This window comes from Tribolium castaneum, chromosome 9 (genome assembly GCF_031307605.1).
Source record: "Tribolium castaneum strain GA2 chromosome 9, icTriCast1.1, whole genome shotgun sequence".
NCBI lineage: Eukaryota > Metazoa > Arthropoda > Insecta > Coleoptera > Tenebrionidae > Tribolium > Tribolium castaneum.
The window spans coordinates 7,759,754-7,777,992 of NC_087402.1; the positions used below are offsets into that span (position 1 = coordinate 7,759,754).

The following is an 18,239-nucleotide window of genomic DNA, read 5'->3' on the forward strand; positions in this document are numbered from 1 at the left end:
ACTTATTAAAGACTTCCGACATTTCCGCTCGAACCGAGACAGATTTGCAGTTAAAAACCAGTAAAAAGTTTTTCTACAGACACCCGCAATAAAAATACAACGCATCTGTTTGAAAAATCCGCCCGATATTCACAAGATAAACAATGGCTTTCGCGAGAAGACAATGGATGACTTGACTTGTCGCAGTTTCCTGTCTAACCGGAAGCGGTAATAAATATTAAACATGATTTCGAAGGAGTGGGCACGGAGGCTGGAAGGGCCCAGAGATGTTTATTCGCGACTTTGCTTGTGTATAACAAATACAGGAAGAATCGCTACTTCGCAACGATAACCCACAACCAAAATAAAGTTCATTACAAAAAATTTAATCAATGAGATTAAAGACGAGCGAATCGAGGCCGCGAGTACGCGTTTGGGACGAATTCACGAAAAGAACACCAACACTATAAAGCTTAACAGCTCTTCAAAAGCAACTTTTATTATTGTATTACGAGTAGAAATTAAATAAAATCTTGAAAATCATAAAAATAATTTTCTGGGTAAATCTATTAACAATCATTATGTAAGTCATGGTCCGATCCTTTCATAGGAGTGACTTTGGCATCGCATCAGATTTATTCCACTTGTTATTCATCACATAATAAAATTAGTTTTTTTCGAATCACGTTTAGATTCTTGTTCTATTTTGTTGCAATTGGAGTTTTAATAAGTGATCGCCTTGGACCTTTCACTGCAAATTTCGGATTTCCCTGTGGATGGGTTCAAGGAATCAGTTGGTTTTGTTCGAATGCGGTAAAATTTTCATGGGTGTGTGTGGTCTGGTTCTGTGGGAAAAATCGGAAAAGTACAAACAATTTAACGTTCTCCTTGAACCTTGAGTCACCATTTTTTAATTTCATAATGTTTGTGGATGATATGTAAGGTCGCATGCCGTTCGAATATTTAAACAAATTAACGAAACGGAAGAAATAGAATTCCTTCGATGTGCATCATGTAACAAGTCATGCAACGAACTAAAAATAGATAAAAAGTGATAATGCGAGTTTGAAGAAACGCATCGAGATCCTTTTTCGGTGTAAGACGTTGCAGAATCAGTCCGGAGCTCGCTTACATTCTCAGGGTGTCTTTGGTGGAAATACGTTGACCCTCTTCTGGGAAAAGTCGCATAAAGACTGGCTGTTTTATGTGACCTAATCGCGAATGCGCCAAACGACCATTCTTAACGATTCCTGTCACTCTTACTATCTATGTACTATCTTCAGCGATTCGGTTGAATGACCCGCCAAATAGTCCGGGACGCCTGGCCGGCTCCGGGGTGGCGGTAATTAGGGCCCGGAGTTTTAAACTCGTGGATCAAAGGTTATTAGCAATGTAACGTGTATTCAGTTCTCTTTCAAATTCAGCAAATTGTAAGATAACCCAGACTCAGGTATTTAAAAATGGCGTCGAACAATGCCGGTTTCGCCATCGTGCGCCAGCTCAGCGCATTTTTTCGCGGACGTTTTCCTCGTGCGTTCCCGATTTTTTGAGGGATTTGATGAAAAAGCCGTGTTTCCGTTCTCACGAATCATTCCAGACGCCGCGAAATCGAAGAACTCAGCTGAGTCGGCAGTCAAATGTCGTTGAGTCGCACATGTGGAATGCGTCTCGACAAAATAAATGCCCCAATACCACCCTAGCACTAATCGGGCCTTTAAATTTTAAATAGACTACCGACAGACCAATACATCATCAACCCCTGACCTACGCAGTTCCTGTGCCGCAGACGCACTAATTATGCTTTCAATTAAAACGGATATTAGGCAGGCGGAGGTTACGTGGCCCCGAGGCCGCCAAAATGCCCGAAACACCTGATTAAGGCGTCGAGCTCTCTGGGTGATTTCAACGCCCGATTGAATTTTGCAAATTTCGGAAATTGGGATCGCAAATTTCGAAAAACCGGTTTATGAATTTTTGATTCTCCAGCTTCAGGACTGGAATTCATGAATGGTTTTGATCCTGCGCTTCGAGTCGCTTTTCGCTTCACAGTGGAACTCGGTCTAGTGGAGGGGGTCGGAGGCATATGCAAGGTTTTCGTCTGGTAAGTTAAAATCATTGGTTACTTAACACCAGTAACAGAAAGACGGTAACTGAAACCAAACCAAAACTTTTCTCCAAGTAAAGCCCCATGCAACCCTAAGTCCTTGTATGTGAAAAAAATTCTTGTGTGTAGTGTTTTAAAAAAACTGTGCTTTAAAGAAAAATGATGGATATACTGCGTTGTTGCGAAACAACCGAAAATGAAATTACGGCCTTCGTTGACGGCACTTTGTTGCAAGACCGGGTCTTAAAAAACATGTTACAGTCTGAATACCGGTGTGTGCCCTCCAACGTGTTTATTAATCAACGGGAGATCACCGAGTCTATGATCGAGATCGTCGGGGGTTGGATGATGGAGGTGAGTCCTTCCGGCCCTTCCATTTAAATTTTAAATACCTGTCGCAACTACCCGGTAATTCCCCCATTTCCAATTCGTTTAGCGTGCAATTTACATTGATTAGTAAAAATTAAAGAGCGACATTTCGTCCCTCGCCGGTTTAAATGCCCGAGGTCAAAAACCTCAGAGGCCCCCAAAATTGGCCTGGCAACAAGGCTTCGGTTTTTAGATTTTAAAAAACTCGTTGCAGGTATGCGAAGAACAGACGTGTCAAGACGACGTCTTCCTCCTCTCCATGAACTACCTGTACAGGTTCCTCACCACCACCAACATCAAGAAGAACCAGCTGCAGCTGCTGGGGGCGGCGTGCATGCTCATCGCCTCCAAGTTAAGGGAGCCCAAACCTTTATCAGCCGAGATGTTGGTTTTCTATACCGACCACAGCATTACTACCAACATGCTCACGGTAAGTGCCGGAAGTTTGCTCAGATTGCCCTTATCAGTGTGAGATTGATCGATCCAACGGATTTTTCTGCCGCGATAACATTGTCTTAATTTGGCGAGGTGGTCAACGAAATAGGCCGGCGAGCGAATTATGAATGAATCTCTTGTCAGGAGATAACGCGAATGTCAAAGACAGCTGATTTCATGACCCCGCAACTACTTATCTCGCGTATTATAAGGTCATTTTTGGCCTCCCATTGTTGATTTTTTAGAGGCTACGATTTTTTAACGGGTGTTGCAACGTTGCACCACACGGGTTTAAATACCTCCACTTCACCTGTCAGCTGTTTTTAAAGCTCGTTGTTTAGCTTGCTTTATCTTTATTGTTTGTGTTAATTAGTCCAGTAATCGGGCATTGACCTCGCACTTTTCGAGGAAATGCCGATTACGTATTTAACGACTTGCGATGCGAATATTCGCGCACACCTTCGCGCGAATAGTTTTTGGGACATCGTTCGATTATCGAGTTGCTAGAGTAGAGTACCGAAAAATTCGCTAGGTTCTGGACGCTTTTCCGGCGAATTTAGTCGGGAGGCGACGTGAAAACGGTATTGTCATCGTCTCGATTGTATTCGAAAAGCGGAATTAAAATTCCCAAGGACGTGATATCCTTTCACGTTTGATTCCGAGTGATTTTTCCCAAAGTACCTGTTAGGAGCGACAGGTAGGTTCTACCTACTTCATGGGGGGGTCTACCTGTGTTCCTAGAATAAGGAAATCTCTCGATTTCATTGTGAGAATTCCTCTGGGAAGGTTCTTTGAGTTTCACCGCAACATCTTTGACATAAATAAGCGTCAACAATGGGGTATTATGCGGTGGCGCCGTCAGGTTGGGGCTTTGGTCACTTTTTTACCATAAAAGGCGTCCAAGAATGCGCATCGTTAATCGTAATGATTTCTGGTACCTAGAACGTGTTAGGTCCCGTCGGCCATTTTCTTCGCTAATTTGATTTGTACAATCGGCTTCTTAATGAATCCTGCGAACAGGCCGGACGGGTCTTCGACTAATGGACATTCCGTGCGAGCCAGTGGCCGCGACCTTCATCCCTGCTGCCGTGGCAGGTAACCTCGTCTCTCCTCTCAACGGGGAAAAAAGCGAAATTCCTCAGGACCGGGTTTGACGTTCGAAATTTTTGTTGCAGTCCTGGGAGCTGCTGGTGCTCAGCAAGCTGAAATGGGACATCATCGCCATCGTGCCGGTGGACTTCCTGCCGCACCTGCTGGTGCGCCTGGACTTCGAGCGGCTGGGCATCAAAGCCGAGATGGTCAAGAAGCACGCAAAGATCCTCATAACCCTCTGCGCAAAAGGTGAGTCGGCCTTCGGCGATTTAACGGTCGCGGTCCCGAAACAAAGCCGATTCAAGGTCCTCGGGACCGTTGATCGCGCACCTAACGTGGCCCCCGAATCACTCTCGATTTCGGCTTTGTCTGGGAGTTGGCCACCCGCGATGGCAGACACCCACGGCTCGTACATGCAATTTGGGACAATTTTCGCGGACCCCTTCAGTTTGTTGACCCCTGACGTCAGCCGATAGCCGCGTCTCAGCGAGCACACACGGGATTCTAATGATCCGAAGTTGCAATTATCGAGATATGACGATTCGTTTTGATTTAAATCCTGCGGCGCGAAAAAACTCGCGTGGCCAGGCCAGGAATGCATCCTGGCGCTGCTGCATTTCTCACGATCCAAATTTAGGAAGACTGCAAGCAGTCAAGGCCGCCGCACTCATTGGATAAACAAGAGTTTCCATTCCTCGAGGGCCTCGGCCGGCGACCGAGCGCTTTCATCATCTTTTCGGGCCCGTTTTTTTCTCTTATTTGCGGCGGCGCTGATAATTTTAAAGCATTCACGCCGAGACTGGCATTACAACAGATCGATAATGAAGTTTTTGTTGCCTTGCAGAATGCCGATTTACGAATTGTTATCCGAGTCTGCTGGCTTGTGCTAGCGTGGTGTCGGCGCTGTGCGGCCTAGGATGGGTCAACAAGTACCACCAATCGCAAGAAGCCCTCCTCAAGACACTAGCGGATATTATCGACGTGCAAGAAACGGTAAGTGCTTCCTTGGGCTTACGAAAGGGTGGAGTCTAGAGTGGGCTTTTTTGTTGCAGGATTTCATGCAAGAGTTGGTGCAGAACATCGACCAAATGATCAAACAGAATTTCGAGAACGTTAAAGACAATAAAGTGTGTGACGAAGTGACGAGGTCAGAACAATGTACTCCTCCTCCTGGAAAAATTCGCGACTACAAGACGGCGACTACGCCGACCGATGTGCATGATGTTTGTTTTTGAAAACTATAGTTTAATTGTGAATAGAAGTGAATCCTGCGATGTCGCTAGTTCGAAGGAAAGTGTGCAAAGACGTGATGGCTTTAGGGGAAGGCAATAAATTACGCTTGAATAAAAGAAAAAAGAACTGTTCAATTTCTGTACGTCTTTTTAGAAATACAAGACTTTTACAGCGGGTGAACGTTGAAAATGTTTGAGATATACTATGTTAGTCAGTTACGATCCTAAGTTTCTGTTCCTAAAACGTGATTCGAAACGCAAATTAAATTAAGCAAGTTTAACAATTTGTTTAGAAGCTTGCGTAGTATGAATAACCTTCAAAGACTGCTAGCTCTAATCCGGAGCAATGACTTACTTAATTATCGTTAATCGTCTTCCAAATTTGACCAAGTCAATCAATGCAATCATGATGAGAAAAGTATTTTTGTCAAACTATTAAATTTTTATAGTTAGTTTATTAAGAAAGTGTGATTCTAACTGTAGGTATTTTCAATTTTATATGTGATCAACTAAGAATAGTGATTTTAAAATTTATTTGACAAATATCTTATTATAAGGGCCTTGAACGTACCTAAGGTTGGCTTTACCCAAACTCCACGCCATGCAAATTCACGGAATGTGACCTTTGCCTGGCTTGGGGTTTCGATAAAACCAGCATAATATGCTTGTGCATACGACTATATAGCTTATTAAGGCAACACTGTAAATATTTAGGAGGTAGCCAATTAAGCACTTTGACATTGTACATAAATGACCGTTTCCACCAATTACACTGCCAATAACTATTTATAAATTTTGCTCACAATAGTCCAATATTCCATATACCTCATTTTAGCTCTCATTACAACAACAAAAGCCCTGTGAATCTATATATTGTAACTGGTATTGGTTTGTTCCACCGACATTTCCACGCTTGATACTTCCAAAACCTTCCTAAAGCAGGGGAATCTTGGTGTAACAAACCCTCCCAGAAAAAACTATTATATTGTACATAGTATATAGCGCCGATTAGCGCACGATCAAAGACATTTTGTGCTTCCTCAAACTTCCGTTTTTCTCAAAACGCGAATTTAAGTCACTATACGCCCCAGAATTCCTCTGATCGTGCGTTAAATACTTATATTGTAAATAGATATATACCACACAGAATTCTAATTGTTTACATTCATTATAAGTTAAATTTTATAAATACAAATAAAAACCTCGATAAAACGAACATTTGGACTTTTAAATCTTCTCGCCCAACAAAATACTTTTAATTATTTTATACGGATCCTGAACATGCCATTAAATTAACGAGCTGAAACCATTTAAGGAAAAACTTGACTGCATACTCCACGAAACGTTGCCCTTATATTGTCGTAGTGGGGGGGCCACGATCAAATAAAAAAACTCGCGTTTTACCGCTAAAACTAAAATTTAGCGGGTAAATGGATTAAAATCCCTGTTCCTTGGCGGGCTCACCAACGAAAAAACCGGGATTTATTTTGAAAAGGCGCCACTCACTCCACGTGCTCCCAGTAGTTCAAATGACCAAAACAATGAAGTTGGGTGCGCACGCGAGCCGGGAGGCCGTGGTTGACGAAAACGACCAGTGGCGGAACGCCACCCAGAAATTTTGAATAATAAACGCAATTAAACTGTTTCTCAAAATACTCCAATGTGTAAAAAAACAAATTAAATATTTTGAAAATTGTAACATAAAAAGGTGCACATTGGCGTGCGTTCGATATTACAGAAACCTGTAACGAACAAGTGACGTTTTCTTATAATACTTTGTAGGTTATGTCATTTTTTGAATAAAAAATCCTTTAAAAATTAACAATAATGTCGTCTATGGTATGTAAAATTGTTTAAAATCGGATAGTTCACTAATTTAATGATTCAGGCCATTAAAACTTTGGGGAAATTCATCAAACCTGGAATTTTTGATAAGGGTACAGGAGCCCTGCTACCTGAAGCTTACAAAAAGTTTTACAAGGAATGGAAACTGACCGAACCCACGGCCGTTCACTACATCCCGGAAGAGGGCAAATTTAGAAGAGATGAAGTGACAGGGGAGGTGTAAGTACTATTTCCATAATAGGTGTTTTCTGATGACCCACTCTTAGGCGCCCCATTCAAAACCACCCCATTCCTGTTATCTACCCTAAGGAAGCGCATGAGCAGATGTGGGGTGGCGAAGGCATTGTGCAGGGATTTCAAATCAGAGACTGGCGCAGAAGACGTGTCCCCCACTTCTGGATGCCCCATCTCAAGCGTTCAGTGGTTTATAGTGAAGTTTTAAATAAATATATTTCAGTTGTTGTCACCGAACGTACAATTAGCTTGATTAACTCGAATTATGGCTTCGATCATTATCTTCTAAAGGTATTTAGCGATGAAATTTGCAACAATTTAATTACATTTTATAGACACCCGCTTGTGACCTGAAGGCATTACTGCCACTGACTTTGAAACGGAAAATTTTGCAAGAATTGGAGAAAGGGTGCCCCACTTATCAAAACGAGCCCGACAAACAAAAGGAGGTCTATAACAAATACAAGCAATATCTGTCGGCTGTAATTGCAAATAATTTTTTTATCAAAATGTCAAATTAACGATTCACTTTTACAGTACACTTCTGAAGAAATAGAATGGTACGGATATTCCTTCCCTGCGGCTTGTAAAAAAATAGAGGCTTCAATAGAAGCACAAAATAAGCCAGTCCCGCTCAAACATGTCTACAGGACCCAGTTAATAGAGAAACTAAAAGAAGCAGGAATCAAAGAAACGACTGAAGAAGTAGCAGTGGGGTGAGTAAACAACTCTTGATTTGATTTCTTTTAACTTTTGCCAACGATTCAGGAGTGCTACCACTTGGCTAAACAAAATCAATCCATTTGCCAAAGAAACCTAAATTTTAGTAGTCCTCATGTTGAAATAAATTACGTGTTCATAGAACTATTTTTTATTAAACAATAAACCCCTCCAACAATAAAACATAATTAACTAATTGTGCAATCGAGTTCTCCTTGTTTTGGAAGACAGTCCAAAGTCACAGCCACTGCTCTCGTCATGTAGGTCATAGTCCCATAACAGCCGCTCGGAGCGCTGTCGTAAAAATGTTGGCAAATGTATGCAGCGCCGCCACATAACAAGCCTCCAGTTTTGGACGTTTCCCTCATTTCTTTGGGTTTGGCACAACATAATGTGGCATCACCGTCACATTTCATCTAAATCACAGTCAGAATTAATTAATCAAATATAAGTACCAACCTGATCGTCGAGAAATAATTCATTAGCGATGTGGACTAAATGTTCAACTTGGATAATCCCGCCTAGAGACGGCGCTATGTTGTATTCCGCCACCAAAGTTAGAACCATCAAAGCTTCAACTATTAATTGGCGGTATTCGGGTTGTGGGATTGTGTTCAAGACCGTTTCGACCGCTAAAGCGAATTTTAACTCACCAGAGGTCATCTCTTGCGTCAGGCTTTGCGGCAAGACTTTGCCCGCGATGTCTATACCCTGACACTGCAACAAATTATTCAACATTTAGTGAGTTTCTACTCTTTTTTGGTTTACTATCCGCTTGGAAAAGGACAGGTGAAGCGTCAAAGTCTTACTGAGCTTAGAAAAACTAAATTTTCACGACACATATGAGAAAAATTTTTTTTTTAATTATTTGGGACGTTTTATTTGTACGTCGAGTCGTATCCTTGTAGTTACGTGTACGTACTCAGGACCTCGCTAAATCTGTTTTTGACTTTTCATTATTGTTTATTTAATACTTTTCGTGTAAAATGACCGTTAATATAACTCTAACTAAATGCACGGACAAACATACTAAAGATAAAGTAATTATCACAAATCAGATATTTGCTAGAAAAAGGCAATTTTACTTGTATAAACGTATTTTAAAACAAACTGTTTATATTCGAAAAACAAAAGAAAAAAAAGTTGCTTATTTTCACAGATAGAAAAAATCGTTACACATTAAGAATATTTTTTTAATTATCCTAATTCAAGTAAAAAATGTGAGTTTTCGACGAAAATGAATCGTGCATTATTTGCAACAAACGTTAAAATAGTATATGAAATTATGAAACAATACTACAAAAAAAAACTGTTCGAAATACTGCAAATGATTGGTCTTTTCCAAGTCTCAGTAGGTGATATTACGAAAAATTATGCTGAAAGTGAGAAATCGAAAACTGTTCAAAGAACTCTTTAAAATTGTTTTAAATAAATCGAAGAAACGCTTTACGCTCTATTTTAATTTACATCATTGCACAATGGAACGAAGATTTAACTGTTGCGACGTATTGTGGAAAAATGGGTCCATAAATCTGACCAAAGCTTTGAGCACAGAAGTCATTATTTTTATTTAGGTCAATAAAAGCTATTACTTTCAGAAAAAAATAATAAACAAAGTTATTTTCAATTACGGATCAAAAAAATCAAAATTCGACTGTGGCAGACTATAGAAAGAATCATTCGTTTAAAAAAAATGCCAAAAGGACTATGAACTTTCCTAAAAGTGTGATGATTTGGGGATGCATGTCTCATAAAAATGGATCAATATTCTGCAATGAACAAAACACAAAATTAAAAACCATTTGGAAAATCACAAGAGCAATTCAGAATTCAAGAATTTTATTGGGACCTAGAAAAAATATACCGACCAGAAAACAGAAATATTCTGTAAATAAAAAATAATACCAAAGTAATCCCCAAAACAATTTTTGTTTAAATTCTTACTTTTTCTATTTTAATTATTTGATTGTGCTTATTAATTAATTAACTCACCTGTATAAAAATGAACAAAATAAATTAGAACATTTTGTATACATAACTATACTGAGTGAGATATTGAATACTGCAGACCTTTAAGGGCGCCTGTTTTTTATTTTTTCTTTCGAACATTTTTAACATCTCAATTTTTCGCGAGAAAAACCACCAAATTAGGTTGAAAATAATAATTATGTTAGGTGTTTTTCGAGTATTTTACACGTTTTCCTGCCAGAAAGCAATTATTTCTCAAAATTTTCTGGAAGATAGACTGTAAAAACTACTATATTTTTTCTACTAAAAGCGCCATAATTTTGCTAAATTTTATCAAAGTTAAGTTAAAAATTCTTTCATTGTTCAGAATTTATTATGGTGTATTATTCACTTCTAAAAAGTTTTTTATTTAAAATTTTTACTTTCTTCAATAAATCAGGCTGGTAAAGTTTGATGAGATGTTTAGTTACCCGTTCTAAGACACTCCAAACCCGGGGGTAGAAATCACGGGGGACCCTATTTAAGGCCCCATCCAGCCGGCGCCGTCTTAACCACTGCCCTTGCCTGTCCCCCTCTATCATCTCATCATTGCTGTCTTGACCTAAACTGATATGACTTTTCTGAAAGCCGATTATTTCCAAGCTGTTTGCTACACAATCCTTTACTCACTTTACTAATTCGGCTTGATTTGTTGCTAACAATCGAGAAATTCCCTCTACCAACTACACAAAATCATTAATTGAAACAATTACGATAACACTTACCGCTACTGATTGCAAATTCCTTCCCACTGATTATGTGATGTAGCAAATTTTTCATTTCAAAAGGACTCAGATTAAGCAAATGCTCGGACGCTTCGTCCCCGTCGCAAATCAGCGTTCGGGATAATTCCGTTGCCATGACTTGAATTATCAACCCGACTCGTAATCTCAACATTTCCAAAAACAATTGTGGCTCAGTTCTTATGAACATGGCAAGGTAGACTAACAACTCTTGCGTCAGCATTGCCGTACTGTCGTCCTCGCCATAAGCGTCATGAATCAACAGTCTCAACTCGCTTTCCGGCAAGGGGGCCGTGATCGTATGCTCGTTGTGTGGGGGCATCCCCACTGTAATTTGCTTCTGACGCACTAGTAAATCAGTCACCGATTTGGCCAAATCTTCGACTCGTTTCCCCAACATCCCGGCCGTGTGTCTGACCAAGCCCCACATCTTCTGCTGGCACGCCTTCTCATACAAGCCTTTGAGCAAATCGCGCACTGTGATCGGTTTCCCGAAATCGAGCATCCCAGTGTGGAAATCCAGCCCTTTGGAGTCGACAAGGTACTGGAGGATGTCGCCTTGTTCATCCAGAGACTCAGACTCGCGCAACATTGCGAACAACTCCTCGACCTCGGTGTCGGCGTATTGCGTTTCGGAGTTGGTTTTGTGGCGCGTCACGTTTATGTTGGGGATGTTTTTGCGTTGCAAGTCTTTGGGGACCTGGGGGGCGTTTTCGGGGGATGGGGATCGCACGTGTTCGAGTGGCGATGCACTGTCGACGGTGTCTTGCCAGTTGGTGAGGAACATTGAACCGCGACGTTCAATGGTTGTGTTTCCTTCCATGCCCAGTGTCTCGGCTTGAAAAAAATCGGTCAGTTGGGGGCAAGAAAAATTAGCAACAAGTAAAGCCAAGACTTGGACGATCACAATGCGTTCTAAAACTTCCAGCTAAGAGAAAATTGAATGTTACATACCGTGTTTGAGCAAAATTGGCCGCATGAAAATATCAGCTGAACATAATTTATTGAAAGCGTTTGAAACCCACAACTTACAATCGACGTTGATTGACCTTGTTTTCTTGATTGCGCCACGCACTGACATTCGCCGTCGCATGTGTTTTCTGGTGGTTCTGCCGTGGGTTTGTTTAAGAAGCGACGATTTGCTTGAGAGTGACTTCACCAAGTGCTCCTCGAGGTATTGGTGGACTTGGGGGTTCAATTCTACGATTGTTAATCAAAGTTTTGGTTTTTTGTTTGGGTTGTGAATTACTGTCGGGTAAGCCGTCCTCATGACACCCCAGGAAGCTCAAATTAGTGATGCAGCTCGTGCTGAGAAAATCGTTGAGGTGGCCTAGAGTGACTCTCGTGCCGTTGATGTAACCCGATTTGAGTTTCTTCATTGTGGTGATCATAGCTAGGGGGATTTTTCCATCGTCTGGAATAGTCGTGTGAAGGATTCGTTGATTGAATCGGGGGTTTGTTAATAATGAATGAATGGAAAGAGACTAGAACATTACCTAAGTAGCTTTTCGCTGCGACAAGCGTAATCGTGGGTCTGCCAAGCATGTTTCGCCAATTCATAGTTAAGAAGGCGAAATGAGTCACTAATTTATCAGCCAAGAGTGCCATGTCGTAACTTGTGTAATATTCGTCCATATCAACATTCTAATAACCCAGGACGCAACATGCAACACACCACCACATACCAAAACTTAGCGAACAAACCACACACGATTAAAATAAATAAAAGTCTTTTTACTTTTTTAACTAAACGGAAATTACTAGTCTTAATTTTGGTGAGCAAATTAGTAGCAGCTTAGCAAAGTTTTGATTGTTAAGCTCCCGGAAATTTAGTTAAAAAATTACGTCTTTTGGATGTTCTTTCAAAGCGTATTATTGAACACCATCTCTACCTTGTGTCTATGAAGAGAATTCACTGATATTAATAAAACAAATAACGTCACCCTATTACCAAAAATATGGTAGTTAAGTGGGTTTGAATCTAGTAAAAACTGGTAAAAAAAAATATATTATTTGCACTTCTGAAACTTTCTTAGATCGAGTTAAAAAAAGAGTTTCTTGAGATTTCAGGTAGTTGACCAAATAATATCGACAAACATCGGAAATTCTAAGATCGGTTCTTTATTTGTACTTTCAGTGCTCCTACAGACATTTTTCTCAGTTTAAAACCTTTGAGCGTGTTTTTCGAATTAAATTATATGTAGGTTTTTTGTAAGATTTCCAAATTTTCAAGCATTTTCATCACGTTTTTTAGTTTAAAATTATTTTTTATAAAAATTTCTATAAAAATGACAAAAAGCATTACAAATAGACCAGAATTGCTAGTTTCGCTCAATTTAATTCGTTTTTGAAGAAGAAATTCATTTTGCAAAATCTTTTCAAAACATGTATAAAAATATAAAATAAACCAAATTTCAATTGATTTGACTTGTTTTTGACCTATTTTTTTGTCAAAAATAAACCGGAAAATCACCTACTTGAGCATTAAGATTGTAAATTGTAAAGGAAAACAAGCAAAATTCTAGGTGGTGTAAGCGAAAAACACTGCTGATTTATTAATTGCCTTGTGACTGGTCTGTTTTATACCTAGTTCGAAGTGCTTTGCCCCATAATTATCCAATCAAAAACACCTTAATGTTCTCGATAATTAATTTAAAAACTTTTTTTTCCAAAATAAATAAAAAGCCGAGATTGCCAATTTCTTTTTTCCCTGTGAACGAAAGAATTGCTAGTGGTGCCCACGTGCATTTCCGTTTAATTAAAAACCAGGTTTTATGAGAGAAAATGACGTTAGTTAGCCAACTGTAGAAACCCGTAAATACCTAAATGTAGTTTCCGACACGCAATTGTTACAAGTGGCCGGCCCAACATATTCTGCCAACTTGACTTCAAGAAATTTATTTCGCTCTTGCAAATATCTATCATCAGTTCATAGTCGCTCGCTATGTAATTGTGAGACATGTCCGTAAACTGACCGATAAAATAAAACAACTAAAGCGAATCTAAAATTTAACCAAATCACCTGTGGCGTGAACGCGAAGATTTTGTCCCCCAATGAATACAGTTTGCTAGTGCTGAGAATCCCAACGTCGCGGGATTTACGCCCCGACAAGCCCAACTTTTTGTTTCTCCCTAACAAAGCCAGATTAAAACAATTCAAACAAGCGAATCAACTACCGAGATAAGTGTACAAATGTGACAAAACCCGAGCTGGTTGCACTTCAATGGGGGCCACTTCGCTGATTGTTTGCACCATAATGTCGTGCTCTGCGAGTTTATCCCTAATTTCGTTGTCTTCGGCCAAAATCACGACTTGGACCACCACGTCCGGTTTTTTCTCCGAACAGAGACGACGGTTTAGGGGATCCAGTTCGCCAGGAGCTAGAAATCCCTCTTGCAACAGCTTACCAACGATGTAAAGAGATTGGGCCCACAGAAAGGGACAGTGTCCCAAAGCCACCCTTTTCTGGGTCCCTGGCTCCTTATACTCCGCTTCTACCAGTTCTTGCGGAACTGCATATAATTCCGGGACGTATCTCAAGCCGTCCTCAGTGCGTATCATGATCTAAAAACTGGCGTAAAACAACAAAAAAGAGGATGGTTAAGTTACATTTTCGAGTTGTTGGGTGTATTCAGCCGCTCCTTGCTTGTTACCCCTGAAGCAATTTTCGATGATTAGGTAACAAAAAAATAACGGCCATTCGCATTCGATGTTTTCGAACATGCGGAGCTCCCAAGGCTCGTAGTACAGCCTTCGGGGGTCCTGGAAAGGCGTTTATGGTGTAACTAGTTTATTATAGTTAATAGTATGCCACTAATCAAAAATTTAATTGAAAGAATGGATGCAAATAAACATCGTTTACTTCTACAGTAATTTTTGACCTAAAATTATCTGGTTTTTATATAATAAAGTTAATTTTTGCGCGGTAAAATACTAGAAGTTAGTGGTATAATATATTATACAAAAAAATTAAATAAGTAATAAAGGATGCACAGCGTTCACTGTGCACTGTGTTCAGTACAGTACAGTTCAGTACAGAGGAACTGGGTTATAACGAACACATAAGGGTTCATTATAACATATTGTCGTAATTTTCAAGTTAAATAAGTAATAGATATAAAAAATATTAATCTATTTTATTAAGAAAAATACATAATTACATAGGAATACATATGATAATAAGTCAAATATTCTATTTATTTACTTTTTTTGTTTGTACTTAACATTTTAGATGTTTACAAGGTATGTATCACTTTTGCAAGCTTTCTGCAATATTGGAACTGTTTATTGTTCCCTAAAACGTAGCTTTTTTGTTTAAATACTGGACTCTGAATGCCGAGCGTTCGTTATAAGCAAGGTTCGTTTGTTCGTTAAAACCGAACCAATTTGTTGTTTCAATTTTGTTCGTTATAACCGAGTTCCACTGTGTAAAATTTAAATGCACAGTATTTTTTGTCATGTTCTGAAAAGCAGATCTTCAAAACGTTAAAATACACTGAGCAGCAAAATTATGGAATGCTCAGACAAGTCAATTTTCTTTAAACATAATACAGAATTTTCAATATTAAAACATTAATTACTCAAAATCTGCCAACTTTTGCATTATTCAATATAACAATTTCCATTACAAAATTAAAGGAGTCTTATATTATTTAGAAATCATGCCAATACCTTAAAAGTTTTTAATAACAATTTTTGTGACCAAACAATTCGATATCTGTTCAGTTTAAAAGAGAAAAATTCGTACGTTTTTTTAAAAGACCCCAAAATTTAAACGATTTGTAAAACACTAATCCGGAACGTAAAGAAAAATGTGCTCGCAGGTAAGTATGTGCATTGTCAAGAGGCTAGTAGATGGCAATACTTAAATAAAGAATTTGGTAATACATTAGAATGGTTTGTTTTGTTGCTATTAATTTATGTTTTTCATTTACTGAATGAATTTTATTCGAAAACTTTGTATACATATGTATCTTTTAACATTCTGATATTTCTATTAATAGACAATTAAGATTTATCGAAATTACTAAAAAATAGGACCACGATGTCCCATTTTTTTAGAGTGAAGTGATAATCAGTTCATTATTATTATTCATATATCTATGATGGACATAAAAAATATTGTATCAAACTATCTTCTTATAAGTCCTACTTACGTTATTTGATCTATTATATTATTTTTACTAAACATGCATTGTTTTTACGTAAACTAAATAAAAATATTTGATGTTTAAGTGCAATACCGTCCGTGTATTTAATTTGTACCTTTCCTATTGTAAGCGAAATTTCGACAAAAAATATTTAATTAAATTAAAGCTTGTATTACGAGTGATTTTGCGCGTTTTTGAGCGAAATTCAATTAAGATTTTACGGCGAGTTTTACTAGAATCTTGTGAGTGATTGATAAAATTACCTCTTTCGGTGTCTTGTAGCCATCCCGCAAAAACCGCTTACACCCGTATCGACCTTGCAACTTTTCAATAATTTGATCCTTAGTGTATTGGAGTAAATCAGGATCATCCACTGCAAAAGCAGGAAAGCTAACAACCGACAACAACCCGCTGTCTATTTCCTTTGAACTTGACTCCCGTGGGAGCATTGACTAAAAATACACTCTAGAATAAAACACAACAAAGGGGGGCAAATTACTTGTAAAACCGCTTGGCACTTTTGGGCCTCATCGGCCAAAACGTGTATTATGCTGTAAGGCCCCCCTCGGGCCCCAAATAAATCCAACTCGTTCATGGCCTCAAGCGCAGCCTTCGCCATGCCGATGGAACTCGCATTGAGCTCCGGTAAACCGTGGTTCGTTTTATCCCCACGTTCCCAAATACCGTAATCGGGGGTGCAATAGGCACACTCAATATAAAACACCAAATTTTGAATAAACGCGACCTCGTCTAGATTAAACACGATCTGGAGGCCCGATGCCGTCATTTGCGCCAGAATCAACAAATACAGCGAAATGGCATCGATCTGCAAGTGCCCCCATTCGTTGTCACCGACCACGATCTGGCCCGTTTGGGACGAGTATTTGGCGTGGAGGGAATCAAGCGGGTTTTGGGTTTGCTTGAAACGCTCGACCTTTTCCTTCTGTTGCATCATTGCCATTAAAAGGCCCCGCATTAGTTTGACACAGGACTGTTCCAGCTCGTAAGTCTTGGCCCGGTCTTCGTCCTGATCAGCCATTTTTTTGTAAGACATTGAAAGGCCCCACACCGCGAAGATGCAATAGACGTTGTCGCGGATCCAGGCGTGGCTGTTCTCCAAACTTGCTGGAAACAGCCCCGTGACCGGGTTTTGGTTCGACATGATTATTTTGTGGACGAGTCGGTGGTAATAGTCCAGGCGGACACCGGAATTGCTCCTAGTACGCATTTTGAACGAACTCAACTCACAATAACTACCACTTAATTAAAGACACACCACAAAGACATCCCAATGTCAACAAAAGTCATTGTTTATAAATAGAAAAAACAAGGTTAGGTCAATCGCCATCATGGCTCGAAAGTGCAGTTGAGCGTTTTTTTAACGATCCAAAAGTGCCCCCAATTTACGCTAACTGACGAGTTCGTCTAATTAAAGGGAAGCAAACAATACTGCAGTGTTAGAAATATGTATACACCTTTTTTTAATGAAGAGGAATAAATTAGAGCATTAACACAATCAGTTTTTTAGTCAAGAACCGTCCGTCCGTTTGTCAGTTTCAGTGACAGTGATTTGAATTTCGAAGTTGTAAAAAATGAGTCGAAGAGCGAATACGCCCCTGTTTAAGCGCACCCCAAGCACGTTGACCAAGCCATCAACCAAGGGACTACGTGGAAGTTCGCCTATGCTGAATACTACGTCTGTCGCTGCTCAGGATTTTGTCGATTATGAGCTTCTCTGTGATTTCGCGTATGCCGATTATCTGCAAGCTCTTATGGAGGAACAACGTGTTAGCAAAGTGGTTGGGGCACACAAGCGAGACATGAAGGATCAATTATCTATCCAGAAAGACTATCTCTTTGGAATGAAAACGAAGTTAAAACAGGCCCAGGAGGAGTTGAATACAATGAAAATCTCGAACCAAATGAGCGAGTTTTTAAACTGCGTGCAAAACAATTTTGATGCTCTCTTCCGATTGCGAGACAATCATCAAGTGGAGGGAATACTGAACCAACTGGTGCAAGTGCTTGAATCCAAGTCCAAGGAGGTGAATGTAAAAAACGTGAAAGAAATCAAAGACCAAGAAGACTTCGATGAGCTTTTTTCGAGGCTTAAACAGCTTAACGAGCTGTGTGTCCGGATGGAGTTAAGCAAGAGAAACGATGATTTGGCGAATCAACTTGCCACAGTGATCAGGAGATTTGGGGAAGTTTTCAAAGGCGCCACTCGGGAACAAAGCGTCATGGCAAACGGTCAGGACCTCGTAACTCGGAATTTGCTCAAATCCATTTCTGATACTTATGCTAGGAAAGAAAAATATCCAGTTCAGA

The 18,239-nt window shown here is 39.6% G+C and overlaps 3 protein-coding genes across 7 annotated transcripts; 2 read left to right on the forward strand and 1 right to left on the reverse strand.

Annotated features, from left to right (window-relative positions):
• Window positions 1–2,073: 2,073 nt before the first annotated feature.
• On the forward strand, window positions 2,074–6,427 carry LOC660655 (G1/S-specific cyclin-D1). Its single transcript, XM_008194335.3, has 5 exons — window positions 2,074–2,437; window positions 2,667–2,882; window positions 4,063–4,228; window positions 4,824–4,972; window positions 5,032–6,427. Exons 1-5 carry the CDS (start codon window positions 2,243–2,245, stop codon window positions 5,212–5,214), a joined length of 909 nt encoding a protein of 302 aa, XP_008192557.1. The 5' UTR covers window positions 2,074–2,242; the 3' UTR covers window positions 5,215–6,427.
• Window positions 6,428–6,893: 466 nt separating this feature from the next.
• On the forward strand, window positions 6,894–8,154 carry mRpL28 (mitochondrial ribosomal protein L28). Its single transcript, XM_008194343.3, has 6 exons — window positions 6,894–7,050; window positions 7,100–7,275; window positions 7,323–7,581; window positions 7,626–7,772; window positions 7,828–8,006; window positions 8,059–8,154. Exons 1-6 carry the CDS (start codon window positions 7,039–7,041, stop codon window positions 8,108–8,110), a joined length of 825 nt encoding a protein of 274 aa, XP_008192565.1. The 5' UTR covers window positions 6,894–7,038; the 3' UTR covers window positions 8,111–8,154.
• LOC659289 (uncharacterized protein) lies at window positions 8,146–17,139 on the reverse strand. Of its 5 annotated transcripts, XM_015979134.2 has the most exons (14): window positions 16,411–17,139; window positions 16,175–16,363; window positions 14,371–14,523; window positions 13,938–14,325; window positions 13,783–13,892; window positions 13,583–13,730; window positions 12,010–12,174; window positions 11,793–11,960; window positions 11,715–11,750; window positions 10,743–11,597; window positions 10,648–10,700; window positions 10,449–10,598; window positions 8,470–8,727; window positions 8,146–8,426 (listed from the first exon to the last, which is right to left on the reverse strand). In XM_015979134.2, the coding sequence occupies exons 1-14, from the start codon at window positions 17,137–17,139 to the stop codon at window positions 8,199–8,201; spliced, it is 3,630 nt and encodes a 1,209-aa protein (XP_015834620.1). In that variant the 3' UTR covers window positions 8,146–8,198. The 5 variants fall into 5 exon arrangements, with proteins under 5 accessions (XP_015834620.1, XP_976019.1, XP_015834619.1 ...); XM_970926.4 differs by lacking the exons at window positions 11,715–11,750; window positions 13,583–13,730 and adding an exon at window positions 12,257–12,404; XM_015979133.2 differs by lacking the exon at window positions 13,583–13,730 and adding an exon at window positions 12,257–12,404 and having other exon boundaries at window positions 11,715–11,960.
• Window positions 17,140–18,239: the final 1,100 nt, after the last annotated feature.